Source organism: Oryctolagus cuniculus, chromosome 8, assembly GCF_051225735.1.
Source record: "Oryctolagus cuniculus isolate XC-2025 breed Fujian yellow rabbit chromosome 8, ASM5122573v1, whole genome shotgun sequence".
NCBI lineage: Eukaryota > Metazoa > Chordata > Mammalia > Lagomorpha > Leporidae > Oryctolagus > Oryctolagus cuniculus.
In genome coordinates this window covers 22123801-22140318 of record NC_142874.1, presented here as the reverse complement: position 1 = coordinate 22140318, position 16518 = coordinate 22123801, and the positions used below count along the sequence as shown (strand labels likewise).

Genomic DNA, 16518 nt, shown 5'->3' with positions numbered 1-16518 from the left:
GAAAACCTGAGAGCAAGGGCAGCTTCTGGGTTCTCATTGCAAATGTGTGGACCCTGAAAATCGTTATGAAGTAAGGGAGCTATTGACGTTAGTGAGCTTGATCATTTCAGGAAAAGTGGCAATGAAAGCTCTGTATGCCTTTTCACATCATGAGGTGTTTCACTAGGCGTTCTGTGAAATGACATTTTTAAAGGTTGACATGCATTTTGTTCATTCCCTGTCAGCTAGCATCTTTAGCACAAATTCTTAGAGCTTTATATCATCTATGTGTTGCTGTACACTCTTGTGGGGTTTTCAATGTCCTATTTTATTTATTTAGTTGAAATTTAGAATGACTATGGACAGAGGGAGAGAGAGGGATGGAGAGAGAGAGAGAGGGAGAGAGAGAGAGAGAGAGAGAGAGAGAGAGATGTATACCTCAAAACCAGTGGTTCACTACCCAAATATCTACAATAGACAGCACTGGACCAAGTCAGATCAAGATCCTAGAACTACGGCAGGGCTTCCCACGTAAGTAGCTAGGGGCCCAAGTCCTTGGACCATAGTCCATTGCTTTTCTAGGTTCTCTAGTAAGGGGCTAGATAGAAGGGCAGCTGGATCTCAAATCAGCATTCCAATATGGAGTGTGGCATCACAAGTGGTGGTGGACTAATCCACTGCAACATCAAGCAAACTTGTCTCAACCTCCTGTGCTGGGAGGCTTCCCTTATGTAGAAGACATTTAAACCAAAAGCTGAGGAGTCACGGCTGACATCCACACATTGCTCTACACAGAAAATGCAGCATTCTAAGAGTGTGGTGGGCCACTGGTCTGGATTAGCTATCACTCAGTTTTTCTTATCATAGGTAGAGGAATGAACACCTGTTGCAGTTGAGCCCATCAACATCAGAAGTTGAGACTTAAACCACACCTGAACTTTGAGTGAGATGCTTTTCCTAGTGTTGTCAATCTGAGAAGCCAGCCTCTATGGGAAAGCTTAAGCAGAGTATACTCACCCATGAAATTTGGATTTTGCTACATTCAAACAGAGAATATCAACAGTAAGTATTTTTTGTTCTGTCTGTTTACTTTTTGAAAGTCCGAGTGATGCACATATGCATACATATACACATATATGCACACACGGAGGGGATAGAGAAAGAGAGGTAGGTAGATAGGTAGATAGATAGAGATATCAAAAATCTGTTCACTCCTCCAAATGCCTGCAACAGCTAGGTCTGGGCCAGGCTGAAAAAAAGGATCATGGATCTACCCCCGGGTCTCCCACATGGGTAGCAATGATCCATCAGTCTCACAGGTACGTTTGCAGGGAGCTGGATTGGAAGCAGAGCAGCTGGGACTTGTACCACCATTTTGACTTGGGCATCACAAATGGTGGCTTAACCCACTGTGACACCAGGCTGACTCAATGAGTGTTTTGTTTCTCATGCAAATTTGTAGATAGCTAGAGTGGGTCTCTTTCACAGTTCTCATTCTGCCATTGGAGGGCTAGTGGCTACCCTGGACTCTTAAGATTAACTCAGAATCATTCACACTACCTTTCGCCAACGTTTCCATATTTGCCATGTCTCATGGCCAAGCCAGAGAGTACAGTTGTCTCTCTGGTCCTTGAGGATCGGTTGCACTCACCTGTGGATAATAAATTCCAAAGATACTCACATTCCTTATGTATAATGGTATATTACTTCCATTTCATCTGGTCATATATTCCTGCATACTCTAGACCAACTCTGGATGACATTATAATATCTAGTACAGTGTAAATCGTTAACTATTTTGGGGGGAGGACTGACAAGAAAAAGAATCTTTACATGTTGTTATCTTTCACTTTACTTGGGTAGCCCGAAACTTTACCTTGTAGCCTGAAACTGTCAGAGACAATATTGTGTGAGTGAATGACCATGGGTAACGTTAAGTATTTGACCTGTTTTTGACCCAGTAGTTGTCATTTGCCAGCCTTGTAACAGATCACAATTTACTCTTGGGCACCACTATTGAAGACTCCCCTAGCTCAGAGAGTTGTTGATTTCTTTCAAGTTTAAGCTCTCTTGAAAAATATCATGATTTGTTTTCATCCATACCATCTCACGTTGGAGATTTCTCCAAATTTATGTCAATTCCATATTTTTCTAAACCACAGCTTGCCATTTCTTTGAGGTATTATCTGGGAGAATTTTGATCTGAAAACTTGGGCAGGAAGGTTTTTAAAAATGTAGTATTTTGCTTAGAGTGTATAAAAAGGCTCATAGTAGAACAAGGGTTCCACACCTGTCTTGTTAATCATTTTCTCACTATATAAACATACGTGCTGAACGGAAGCTGCCTTTATAATTAGAATGCAGTGAAGCTTCTTCTGATCATTATCACGACCCTGTTTTAAAATATAGGCTCAGAGACCATTAGCATCATAGGGTACATATTCCCACAGAGACATTTTTCCCTTCTGCTTCCATTTGCAATTTCATTTCAATTGTAGTGTTTAATATTTTCCCCATGTCTTGTATGTGAAAGAACAGAATGGTGGTAGAATGCTACGCTGTAACGCCTAAATTCCCAACCAGGTGTGACTAATGCTGTCAGGTTTAAATTAAGATGAATTTCTTCAAGCTCACTAAGACTGTGATATTCAGCTTTTCGAGTAGGAAGTTCACATGGGGGATTTCTCAATTCAAGAATATTAATACACTGAGTAACACACTGCTTTGTTGTTTCTAGGTTCTTTATTTGAGTAATTTCATTTAATGTCATGCATTACTGAGGAAGCTGAACTGTGGGCTTGATGGGTATCCCAGTTGTGCTGTAGTTTGACATTTCCATGGTCCCTCCCTTCATTCCCCAGCCAAGGAAGTTCATCCTGTGGCTTCCCAACAGCACATCCAATAAAGTGTTTCTGAACCATTTTCTTTTCACCTTTTGCATCCTTTGAGCAATTGAGTGTCCAGGACACAGGAGATTCCCTTCACATGCTTTCAAAATTTACCCATGTCTGATTGTGTGATTTCTATTTACACTTTCCTCAGGTGTTCCACTATTAGATGATTGACTAAAGAATGAAAGGAAACAGAAGACAGAAGCCTTTATCTTAATCTTTGTTTGCTTAAAGAATCCATCAGGTAAGATCTGTGACTGGTGTGAAACTCAATTTTCTATCTACTCAGAAAAGTATTCAAATGAGCATCAGATCCAGAGAGTCCTTGAGGAATTTGAGGAATTCTGTTTTGATTACTTGTAAATAATCTGTGAAATATGTGAAATTGTATTTCAAGTAATTTTGTTCACTATCACCATAATAAGCATTTATGTTGGAATAACTGTAGAATGGATACTCTCCTCTCTCTTTCAGATTTTTTATTTATATTTTGTAAAATTGGAACAGTAGGGATCCTTCCATTCTGCATCATTGAAAGCCAGCAGTATTTGCTGGTGCCTGTTTTTAAAGTGTACATAGAAAAGCTACCTTGTGTCTATGAGTGTTGACAATTGTGTTCCAGTCTGGCCAAAACCTTGTGACCCAGCAATAAGATCATAATAAACCATCTAGGTAGGAAAATGAGTTGACCTTCTGATAACCCAAGTCAACTTTTGTTACCATGTTACCTATTTTTGTCCTCTATCATTGGATCTATTTTTAAATAAGAGAAACATGGTGTATTTTTAGTTATTTGTATGAAATACATTTTCATCTATGTTTATTTGTGCACTTTGGTATGCAACTTGTCTCCACAAAGGGACTTAACCAGATCAAAATCTTTTTTTCAGTTGTCATTCATGTTCTGTGTTTGAAAGACAGAGAGGGTAACAAGTAGAGTTCTTCCATTTGCTGGTTCTTTGCTCAAGTTCCTGGAGTAGTGAGGGGGTAGATCAGGCTGATGCCAGGTTTAAAGAACTCAGCTCAGGTGTCCCACATTGGTGGCAAGGATCCAGGCACTTGAGCCAGCAGTCCTGCCTCCTAGAAGGAGTATATGTAGTAAGGTGGAATGGGCAGTTGATCTGGGACTTGATACTGGCACTGTGGTAGAAGATGCTGGCATCTTAACTGCTGAGCCAAACACCCGTTCTGAATCTATGTTGTCTTAGAATATTATCTGTGTACCCAAAACCCTGCAAGTATAAACTGGACAACCCCTAACCTAAGTCCATGCAAGAATACTATCTCAAACACCCTTGAAAACTGTCTACATATGGATATACTTGCTGGAAGCCAAGAGGTAGGTGTGTATTTCTTTGTGATAAAGCAGCTCTTCTGATACCCAGCGAGCCCCAGAGGGGGAACCATCCAGCAGAGCGGCAGAGAAACCCTATCTAGACACTGAGAGAATACTTCCAGGGTTTCTGGAGTGCTGTTTGTGGGTCAGGCAGGCATCAGGGATTGAATTATCTTATTCCATGCTTTATCTCACACTTCATCACAACACTTTGAAAGTCATTATCTTCTTTTTACAGATATAAGAACTGAGATGCGGAAATATGAAGTAGTTTGCCAAAACTCAAACATCCATAATCTATCTCCAGTCCCAATTCCAAAGACCCTACTATTTTACCATCTGCCCTTGCCTCCCAGAGGTGAGGTGACAGGAGAGGGTCCCCTGCATCAGCACACAAGCTTAGCTGCAAGAAGAATAGAATGCTATGTACATCTCATTCCAAGTTGGAGAAGTGAAGACCAGGCAGTTACAATATTTGTGTATCCAATTGCCAGTCTACTCTATGAAGACATAAGGAATGGAGTAACTAACACCCTGCTCCCTCAGCACTGTTTCAATAGGCAGTATTGTGAGAAAATCTTTTTCGTGAGACGTTGCCTTGAGTAGTTTATGAGCCCAGGGTATTATAGTCATAGCATCACTACATTTCTTCCATCATGATTTTCTTCTCTCATTCCTTTATGCATTTTTGTAGCCAAATTGTGTGTTTAATTTGTGTTTACCGTATTATCCTATCCCCCTCTACTCTGTTTCAATCAACTTGAGAAACAGACATGGGAACTAGGAGATCTGATTTAATGTGTATATTATCATCACCATTAATCGTTTCTTTAGGAAGGCTGAGTAGGATATGCTTTATCGCTTTATCCTCCATTTTGTGATTTCTTTTGCTCATTTCTATAAACTATGGGAATGATGATTAATATTGGGAGCCTGATTTTCCACTGTGATGTTGGAACTCTGCCTTGAATGAAAAGATAGAGGACAGATGCAGCTAGAAGCAGCATTTCAGGGTGCACTTAGATATTTTACAATGGTTTTGATTTGTTCAAAAATGTTCTCAAATAGTATTCATTTTATGGACTTAGTTTTGTGACAGCACTTCCAATTTGGTGTTCCAGAATTGACTCATCTCAATGAAGTACCTGCCCTGTGCCATGGTCCTGAGAGGTAAAATATGACTTCCTATTCTTGCCAGCAGAGGGCAGCAAGGAACACTGGAGCAGGTGCTTGATATCAGCTACTGAGGATGTTTCCCTTGGTGGAGGCAAAGATGAGGGTGTTCAGAGGACCAACATGAGAAAGGATAATTACAGGGATTCAGGAGGGAGACCAGAACATATGGGGAGTGTAAGGGTTCTCCCAAGGGCTCATAACTGCCAGCACAAGTAGACATCTGGAGAGTCATTGATTATAACCTTTTCTTGGTATTGACTGCTATTCCCAGCCTGTCTGATGCCAAGGTGTGGCTGGCTGCCTAAGGTAACAGGCAACTAAAAGCATATCTGGGCACTAATACAGACTGGCTGCCTGTGAGTTATCAACAAGCTGCCCACAGAGGCCGAGGGGTCCAGAAGCAGCCCTGTGAGGGTGAAGGATGAATGGGTGTGAGGGCTCACCAAATCCAGCTGCAGAAGATACTGAGGCCCCGGGTACATGCCAGGAAGATGATTCTGCAAAATATATATACATGCATATGTATATAATACCAAGGATATTTTCCCCTTGTCTTGGGGGTGGGGGGCACTGCTTAGCTATGGAAACACTGTGTGATTTAGGACTTAGAGAGTTCTCACTTTACCAACTGTTAGGTATCTGGCCCCCAGTCACACAACTTCACTGAGCTTCAGTTTCTCCACCTGTCAAATGGAATTACTAATTTTTACCCCAGAAGCTGATGTTGAGGCAAGGGGAGGCTATATATAAACTACCTTGCAAGAAGTTTGACGTTTTGTCGTTACTCAGTGGATTTGATTGCGTGACATATTCTCCCTCCTTTCTCTTTGGCCATGGACAAACATCCATGATAGTGTTCACTATTTTGGAAAATAATGTCTCCCTGTCTTTTCTAAGCAGCCTTGGTATTAAGCAAGAATTATTCTGTGAGTTAGCTTGCTAAATTTTCTATACTGTTATCCCATTTTATAGTTGCAGCAATCCTTTGAGGTGCACTATCATCTCTGTTGTGCAGGTGGAGACACTGAGACTCTTCTAGAATAACTCCTTTTACCAGCACCCTCTACATGGCGAATGCTGAAGGAGGGGGGGTTCAAAAACTACTTAGTTTGGTTGCAGCCCTCCTGCCAGTGTTGCTACAAAACCTTCTTTCCTGTGTAGATAGTTCATCACCATTTACTTTTTTAGAGGTTTAATTTATATATGTATGTATGTATGTATATATATTTGAGAAAATCAACTTTGAAGAACCCAAGCATAGTGCATCCTTTGTGAGCACTTAGACATTACTATAGCTTATGAGACATAGATAACATCCTCCACTTAATACATTAAAATGAAGTAAATCTTTGCAAACAAGTTTTACTATTAACTCTCATAATCCAACAATTTGAGGACAGAGGTCCTGCATGGGAAGTTAATGCACAGTGACTCCTGTTGTTAATTTCACAATTAACACCCTTATGTGTGATGTGAGAGATCACCCATTTAAACACTTAAGGGGGGAAATTGAATAAAAGAATTTTGTGTTTGTGATATGTTAAAATAACCTTATAATTGACACAGCATCACATTGATACTATCTCTCCATTTGGTATGTAGGGCCGAAAGGTCAGTGTTCAATGACAGAAGTGAAAATAGACTGCTATGGTCAGAGTTCTTCCCCCACCCACCCAGTTCTCCTGTTGAAGCCCTTACCTCCTTCTCTTTGTGTGCCATGCAAGGACACAGTGTGAAGATGGTTGTCTATAAGCCAGGAAAAGAGGCTGAGTCAGTGGGGCCCCATGCTCTTGGACTTTTCAACCTCCAAAACCGTCAGACAAGTAAACTTCTTTCTTTGACACATTACCTAGCCTAAGGGGTTTTGCTACAAGAACAGAAAATGGGTGAATCATGTATTCATTTTAATGTTGTACATACTATTTTTGTATAAAATATTATATAATTATACTAAAATATGCAAAGAAATAATATTGCACTATAGCTTTGAAATATATTGCCGCTTGGGCAAACTGGAGGGAAGGTTGCTGAAATCTCTCTGTGTTTCTTACAACTGCATGCAAATGAACCATCATCTCAGTTTAATTTTGAAGAATTGAATGATGGTGCCAAAATCTAGAAAACCACTATATCAGTTTGAGAGTTTGTCAGTTATGGCATGAGCCTTAGAACCTTGACATCACAATGATGGGTGATCTTGACTACTGCGGAACCCACAGTCTTCAGGGACTTGTTCATGGTCTCTGTTGAATAGTGTCGACAGAGTCTAGAGTTGTAACACATGGAAAGTAATGTTGTCAGAGCTTCTGGAAGTCATCCGCCAGTCCCCAGCGCAAGGTAGCCTTTTCCTGTACTACTTGTGATCATTTAAGCAGACTGGTCACCCCAGGAGGAGTTCTGTCCTGTTTTCCTTAAAACAGAGGAAGTAATTCCTGACTTTGGTGCTGGTTTCATGAGAAGCTACTTTTGTTCTTTGGTTTAGTGCTACTGAGCTCAAAAGAGCAGGCTTTGTACTGTCAGGGGAGACACTTCCTTGGCTTCATGGCAAAGAGTTTTCTCTGAAAAGATCTCGAAAGAGGCTGTCCTGTTTATGAAAGAGTTTTGTGTTCTGCTCAGTCTAACTGGTTTTACCTATTATGGCCACAGAGCCCCATTGGTACATGGTCCCAACTCAACCAGTTATATCTAAGCCTGGGTGATGTTAAGAAATGTTTGTGGATGTGTCCAGCATTATTTCATGTTGTCTAGCACTTCTCTCCCCTCGCCTCCCAATTTGAACACTAATTTAGATAAGATAGGAAGCATTTTACTAAGTGGGAATCAATGTATCCCTATTATGTAAATTGTCATGCTAACAGGGGACCACATTACAATGACTTCTTTACCAATCGCTGTGTCATTTTGTTTTACATGTGATAGGCTGAAAATTGCCTTGTGTTCCCTCTTCTGAAACCATGTTTTAAGAGCTTGGTGAGTGACAGCTGTGGTGTCCATCTTAGTGTTCTTTCCAGAGGGCAGTGTGGTAGTTGAATGGAAATACTCTTTAGAGATGTAAACTGCTTTAGAATATCAGGGGTATGTGATTTAATTTTCCTTTGAAAAGGCAGAAGACATGCCTGTTGCTTTTACTTAGAATGAATTAGCAGCAGATAAGTATGGAGAACTTCACAGTTGAAGATTGCTTTCGATATTTTACTTTAACTTGCACTAAAACCAGGCAGATTGATACTATTGTTCCAGATTACATGTTCTCTTTTATGATACATGCTCCCTTTCATACACAGCCAGTTAGAAACAGTCAGACTCTGAAATTTTCAATAATCTTCAGTACTTTCTTTTTTTATTCTTAAAATCTATCTATTAAGGGATACAAATTTTCATAAGTGCAACTTTAGGAGTATAGTTATTCTTCTCACTATATCAGTCCTCCCACCCACACTCCCATGCCTCATCCCCCTCACTCTCCCCTTCCCAGTTCTATTCTCCATTAAGATTCATTTTCAATTAACTTTGTACATAGAAGACCAACTCTATATTAAGGAAAGATGTCAACAATTTTCACACATACACACACGCACACATATGCACATACACAAACTGTTTGAAAACTGGTTTTACAGTTAACTCTCAATACAACTCATTGAGGACAGAGGTCCTGCATGGGGAGTCAGTGCACAGTGACTTCTGCTGTTAATTTTTTTTTTAACTTTTATTTAATGAATATAAATTTCCAAAGTACGATTTATGGATTACAATGGCTTCCCCCACATACCGTCCCTCCCACCCACTACCCTCCCCTTTCCCACTCCCTCTCCCCTTCCATTCACATCAAGATTCATTTTCGATTATCTTAATATACAGAAGATCAGCTTAGTATACATTAAGTAAGGATTTCAACAGTTTGCTCTCACACAGAAACATAAAGTGAAAAATAATAGATGATATTTTTTAAATGATGATGAAATCAGATCAGACCTATTGTCATGTTTAATCCCAGTGAGAGTCAAGTTGGGAGTTGATAATTTTTTTTTTTTTTTACAGAGGATCAGTTTAGTATACATTAAGTAAAGATTTCAACAGTTTGCACCCCCATAAAAACACAAAGTGAAATATATTGTTTGAGTACTCGTACCAGGGGATTCCAATTCTGCTGTTAATTTAACAATGAACACTCTCATGGATGACGTCAGTGACCACCCGAGGCTCTTGAAATGAGCTGTCTAGGCTATGGAAGCCTTTTTTAATAGAAAACGTTTATTTCATAAATACAGATTTCAAAAGGAAAACTTTTGGATTATAGCGGTTTTTTCCCCTATGGACAAGGCCATAAGCAAAGTGGAAGTTCTCTCTTCCCTTTAGAGATAAGTGCACTCTTCTTTGATTGCCACTTTTTTCCACTGGGGTCTACAGAGATCGTTCGTGTAGACTATGTTTTTGCCACAGTGTCTTGGCTTTCCATGCCTGAAATGCTCTCACAGACTTTTGATCCTCAATACTGCCAAGTGCACACCAGCAGAATCTTTCGTATGCACATTTCTGCTAACTGTGTATTCCACAGAATTTCAGCTTTTTCTTTCTCATGCTCCTCAGACGTGTTGCAGCCTTCGCTTATTGCTGATTGCAAATCCGCATTCCAATTTTTAGATGCTTATGGCAATGGCACCTAGTCTCAGGAAGCAACATTCTTTTTGTTAAAATAATAGAGGTACAACAATGACCAGAAACGGAGAGATTGAAAACCACAGGAATTCCTTGTTACGGACCTGTAGGGCACAGGTTTATTTGGGATTCTCTGGGTCCACTTCATAGGGTCCTCTAAGCTTGGTCCACATGTTGGGAGATTGCTCTGGGCTAGGATCTGCTTCTGAGCTAATTCAGAACATTGTTTGAATCCCCTTACTTGTAGTTGAGGTACCTTCCTCCTCCAGCTGTCACCTGGGGGCTGACTACATCTAGTCTCATGTTTCTGTGTAGCTCCTGCCCATATGACAGATTCATTCTCCCTTGCCCTTCAACTCTTTCTGGCTTCCCCTTCTGTGCCATGTCCTGAGTCAGTGTAGATGATAATCTCTGATTTGGGGACCTCTTGGGGGTTAGTTTAGGCCTCCTAAACTAGGGAATGTACTCTCCCTATTTGAAGGTTCATCACATTCATTCTGTCTTCACAGTCTCTTTTTGCAGATAGCACAGTCATAGGCTGCAATCATTAGGGTGTGCGGCTTTTGGATGGGTTGTTTTAGAACCCTCTGTGTACCACAGACTTTGTGGAAAACATCCCTTCCATCATTCCACCAGCAGTTGTCCATGGTTACCAAGACCTCCGTGTTAGTAAGTCCAATGATGAGTCCTCAGTAACCACCTGCCTTACCTTCCATAGCGTTTGATGGGAGCGATGGCTCCCTTCTTGTTATCCTCTCAGTTCTCCACTTACCTGACACCTCTTGGTCTGAGCGGCTGTCTTCTTTGGCACTCCTGTAAGACGATACTTGCCCTAGGTTCTCCCTTGGATGTGTTCCCTGTCCAACTCTCTCAGTGCCACCTGCTCTTTGAGACCTGTAAAACCTGAAACCCCATTGGCATCTGTAGTTGGAGAGCCTTGTCTGAGGAATTGAGATGACAGTTTTATCATGTGTCACTCCTAATGACCGGCATCAAACTAGTCTGTGACCATTGACTAGCTACTCTTTGGTGTTTGCTGTTGAGCAGGGACGATGATTTTCAAGAGGCTGGGACTTCAGAGGATGCAAGTGCTTCAAAGGGACGTGAACGAAGACTACTGGTGCACGGTCCGATAAAGTTAAGAACGGGTAATAAGAAAACAAAGCATCAGGCTTTTTTGTACAAGGACGTACTGAAAATCTCGAACATTCGGTAGGTGCATATGCTGCATGCTGTCCTGATCATCGTGAAATATATTGTCTCTAACGAAATTCATTTTCATGCACTCTTTCTCAGCAAGTAGCATGTTTTTACTTTGTTTTTGCCAGTGATTTCATTCTTCACTTATTAAACAAGTAGTCATGGAAGTTTTATTCTGTATTGTGCCCCTGTAGACAGTGGAATCAAGAATGGGAGAGACAGGGTTCCTCTCTCTCTCTCTCTCTCTCTCTTTGAACATTTATTTATTTATTTTAAAGGAAGAGTTAGAGAGAGGTAGAGGCAGTGAGAGAAAGAGAAGGGCGGGGGAGAAAGAGACACAGAGACAGAGACAGTCTTCCATCCGCTGGTTCACTCTCCAGATGGCAGCAAATGCCGAAGCTGCACCAGTTTGAAGCCAGGATCCAGGATCCAGGATGCAGGATCCAGGAGCTTCTTCCAGATCTTCCACATGGGTACAGGCGCCCAAGGACTTGGGCCATCTTCTAATGCTTTCCCAGGCCATAGCAGAGAGCTGTATTGGATGTTGAGCAGCCGGGACTTGAACTGGCACCCACATGGCATGCTGGCACTGCAGGCAGTGGCTCTACCTGCTACGCCACAGTGCTGGTCCCAGGATTCTTCTTTCTTGAGTCTTGCCTAGAGATGATCAAACTAAGAAAGAGACAATTGAAGATTGTAATAATGTGCATCTGATAGTAGGAAATAAACAGTGCCATGTGGAGAGTGTCAGAGAAGAGTCCCACTAGGGTGCCTCTGTGAGATGCAACATTGAAACCATTCCTCTGGTGTGAGAAGCAGCCACCTGTTCTATAGACTGGGTGTCCCGATTTGCCTGGCTGAGGGGACTGCAGGCCATCGTGTATGCAGCTTGACCCTTTGGGAGCAGGGCTTCAGCAAGGCTGATGTTTCTGGAGCTCATTGTAATTGACCAGGTCAGAGGTGAGACTGAATAAGTGCTCAGGGTTCTGGTCACAGAGGATCTTGACAGATCCCAGTAAGGGGTTGAGAAATGCCTTTGAAGGGGTTTCCTTATGGAAATGGCCATATCAGGTAAATATTGTAGTATATCATTGTGGCTGCTGGGAGATAATGGATTGGAGAGCTGGCAGCAATATAGGAGGGAGACTATGTCCTGGAGATGATAACCCAGATCACTGATACCAAGGGCCCCAACTTGGGAGGGACAGTGAAAGCAAAAGGTACAGGAGGCAGATTTGGTGTGCCGGTTGGAGATAGACACAAGTGGTCACTCCCACTGTCAGCCTTGAACACAAATGCAACCAGTACACAGCCTGGAATAAGGCAACTGCTTAATACACGTGTGCAGGGAAGGAGTAGGCAGGAATAGACTGATCTGGACATCTGCTTATCTGCTCCACCTGTGTTTTCATAATTTATGAAATATTATATAAGACAAAGACTAGTTCCACAAACAAAATCTCACCAGGAAGTGAGTAAAGAAAAATAAAAGTTGCCAGTGCTGCCCTCCCCTTGGCTTCCAGTTCTGCCCTGTCCTAGAGCAGAGAAGCAAGACTCAGGCCCAGTTTTATAAAATGCAGTCTCATCTTAGTGACAATCATATGAGGTATGTTGGATCAGGGGTGTGTTAAGCGCAATCTGTGTGTTCAGGATATCTTGTACCTCCTCTTGCCTAATCCTTGCTTTCACTATCTGAGATGGGTCTGTATTCTTGTTTTCCAACAGGCTCTGATGCTAAGAGAGCCCCAGTGGCTGCCTCAAGGTCACCACAGTAGTCGTGGGTCCATGATTTTTTTTTTTTTAAGATTTATTTTATTTATTTGAAAGTCAGTTAGAGAGAGATGTAGAGACAGAGAGAGAGGTCTTCCCTCCATTGGTTCACTCCGTAGATGGCCGCAACAGCCAGAGTTGTGCCGATCTGAAGCCAGGAGCCAGGAGCTTCTTCCAGGTCTCCCACATGGGTGCAGGGGCCCAAGGACTTGGGCCATCTTCTACTGCTATCTCAGGCCATAGCAGAGAGCTGGATTGGAAGAGTAGCAGCCGGAAGTAGAACTGGCGTCCATATGGGATTCCGGTGCTTCAGCAGGCCAGGGCTTTACCCACTGTGCCACAGCGCTGGTCCTGTGAGCCCATGTTTAAAACTAGATCTCTTTATTATAGTACCGGCTCTCACCCAGCTGCCTCAACACTTTGTATTCTTTTGGATCCCATGGCAGATTTTATGACAATTTCATTTCAATCGCTTTAAATCATAGGGAGCCCTGTGGCCAAATCCTTGAACATCCTCCTTAAGGCTTAGAGCTCTTCACGTCTACCACTCACCTGAGAGTTAGATTTGTAAATGAACAAGGCAGCATGCCAGAGGGCGAAAGTGGGGTGGACCAAACCAGTACTGAGCAATATCACTGCTGAAGCTGCGATATTGTCACCTTGTGCTCTCTGCAGAAAAAAATGGGAGGTGTTTTCTTCCCTTATGGATAAGACGTTGAGCACTTGGACTAAGGTACATTTTGTTTTGTGATTTTATTTTGGCTGCAGTCTGTAGGACACAGTATTTTTTTAAGCCAGAATCTGTGGGGCAGATGATCTGAACCAAATCTTAAGAAGGAAATTTGAGCTGGTGTCATGGCTCATCTGGCTAATCCTCCGCCGGCAGCGCCGGCACCCCGGGTTCTAGTCCTGGTTGGGGCACCCAATTCTGTCCTGGTTGCTCCTCTTCCAGTCCAGCTCTCTGCTGTGGCCCGGGAAGGCAGTGGAGGACGGCCCGGGTGCTTGGGCCCTGCACCTGCATGGGAGACCAGGAAGAAGCACCTGCTCCTGGCTTCGGATTGGCAGAGCACCGGCCATAGCAGCCATTTTGGGGATGAACCAACGGAAGGAAGACCTTTTTCTCTCTCTCACTGTCTAACTCTGCCTTTAAAAAAAAAAAAAAAAAAGGAAATTTGAAAGAAGCTGTCTTTAGAGAAGGAGTGGAGAGGGTCCCCCCACCCCGCCAGGATCATTTTGAATATTTATAGCATCTTTCACGGGCTGGAGAAAATCATCAACTTAAAAATTTAGCCTGTCACGGATTTATTGAATTTTGAATCCAGCTTGCAGTTAGTTGCCTTGGCAGTGCCAGCCTCAGTGACTTCACAGGCTTTGTACAGCCCAGGGACCAGACATTCACCATCCCAGCTTTCAAGATGCAAAATTTGTATAAGAATTAAGATTCAAAGGTATTTGTAATATCTGAAACTAAGGTTATTCCAAGATTATGTATGTATAGTCTATCTCTGTGAAGAAGAAAATTTTATAAATAATTCATCCATGATTTAATCTTTGTTCAACCCCTCAGCCACTCTGTTGAAGTCAATCAGATGTGCATGACCAGAGAGTGAGTGATTCTCTTAAGATGTAACACCTTTAAAATACAGAGTATGGCCTCAAGTCCATAGTCAGCATTCAGAAACAGACCAGTCCACCTGTTGCCACTGGCTGCCGTTAATCTTGTGTGTGTGGGCCCCTTGTGGGCCAGCCTTCACTGAGCACATGATTTTGTCCAGGTCCACCTGACTCTTGCCTGTGCTGTGCACTGAGAGGGAATAGATGGATGTGAGCTTTTCTTGGTTATGGAACATGGAGGATTGGGGTTTGCTCAGGAGAGGATGTGCTCTCATTACATTTAAGAAAAAAACATCTTGCTTGATGATCTTTTTAGGTACAGCAAAAATATTTACTACAAATATGTCATCCCTGTCAATGAAATATGGATTTCCAAATGCATTGTTGAGGAAGGTGATACCAGTGCCTCCAGGTGCCTGAATATTGGCTGGCCCATGGCGAATTATAGGGCCAAGTTCTTGTAAGTATCACTGCTGAGTCTTGTAATTTTACTTTGATATAGAAGGATATAACCCTTATTGCCTTTTCTAGCAAAGATAGAGAAATGCACCTAAATTTTCTTCCAAACTTGTTTTTTTTTTTGGGGGGGGGATTGGTAAGCATTTTAATTTGACCCTATAATAATCTGCTGCCTCATGCTTTGACTTCCAGCCATGGCACTTGTATGACACATATTTTCCCCAAGAGGTTTTTATGTGCCAATATGTGTGGAGAGAATGAAATGGGAACTGTTGGAATGATTTGCTTTGGTCTGAAGCAATGGTTTTCCAAGGGCTCCATGAGCTACTTGGGGAGTGGGTATTTTGGATTAATAAAAATAGATTTGAGAGAGCAAGGCTCTGGGGCCCCTCTCCAATATCCTCCAGCCTCTAGGTCTAGGCTTTTGTGTGTTTCAACTAGTAGAGTAGATCAATTCAGCTTGAAAAAGTCCTTTTATTCTCCCAAAGTAATGACCTAAAGAAATAATACTTGATATACAAATTAAATTATATCCTGGGTTGCTAGAATTGCTATTTGGTGTCTTCAGTGATACGGCCACCTGAAACAAAGATTTGATTCATGCGATGTGGGTGAGTTTTCCAAGGCCCACTTTGAGGCTGGTATGAGGAAAGGAAACGGGGCTCCATTTCCTAGACATCTTGTGTGTCTGTTTTTGTGTACGCAGGTACCTTGCAACCTCTGCCTGCTGCTCTGAACAGGCACAAACCCAATGTCCTGTGTGTTTTCCACATAGACAGTTCATCCCAGGTGCTTGGTGCTCTTTTTTGCTCTCCTCCTCTCCTCACTCCCTCCAGGTCTGTCAGGTCATATTGAAGTTGATACAATGGAGATATATCCAAACTGTTAATCAACTCAGTTCTGTGATGGAACTGCTTGCAAATATTACTGAGAACAAAGCCATGCTTGTACCACTGTCTGCATGTCTTCTTTGCCATGACAAATTTTCTCCCTAGGTTCTCAGATTCTATTGCTTAATGTCTTCTTAATCTTGCAGGTGATAGGAAGCTGCCTATTTGTGGTGCCTTTGATGAGGAGTTCCACTAGACAGTTTTTTGAATGAGGGAGAAGCGTGGGCACGAGGTGGACATAGGCTATATTGGCTGTGAAGCTATGTAAACACATACAACACATTTACAACAATGCCCAGCACCGAGTACATTTGCTGTTGGCTGTTATCACTCTTATGCAAATTGGCATAAGTAACCCGTGGTGTTCAAGTCCATATGAAGGTGGAAAGCCAAGGAAATGTCCACTTTGCTGTGGAAGCATGTCCTGAGAAGGCATAGAAATGCCGCGTGGGTGAGCTCTCGCTGGTAGAAATAGGAAATGTGGCAGCCCCTGCAGAAAAACCTGTTGCTTCCGTGAGTTCAATGTAGGACGACTGAGCAGGAC

At 42.2% G+C, this 16518-nt stretch overlaps 1 protein-coding gene across 27 annotated transcripts in view; it reads left to right on the top strand.

Annotated features, from left to right (window-relative positions):
* LOC149124908 (rho GTPase-activating protein 20-like) overlaps positions 1-16518 on the top strand; it is an 82164-nt gene that overhangs the window by 31357 nt on the left and 34289 nt on the right. For 7 of the 27 annotated variants that reach the window (XM_089302031.1, XM_089302028.1, XM_089302026.1 and 4 more), the window contains 4 exons: positions 847-1041; positions 3022-3114; positions 11089-11253; positions 14942-15085. Coding sequence is in view for 15 of the 27 variants with exons in the window: in XM_089302028.1 (XP_089158154.1) it covers positions 15060-15085 (26 nt within the window). In the remaining 12 variants the exon portion in view is untranslated. Of the gene's footprint in view, positions 1-831; positions 1042-3021; positions 3115-4212; positions 4565-5327; positions 5377-11088; positions 11254-14941; positions 15086-16518 lie in introns of those variants that run through there. The other 20 variants (XR_016211634.1, XR_016211636.1, XR_016211635.1 and 17 more) reach the window with 11 other exon arrangements.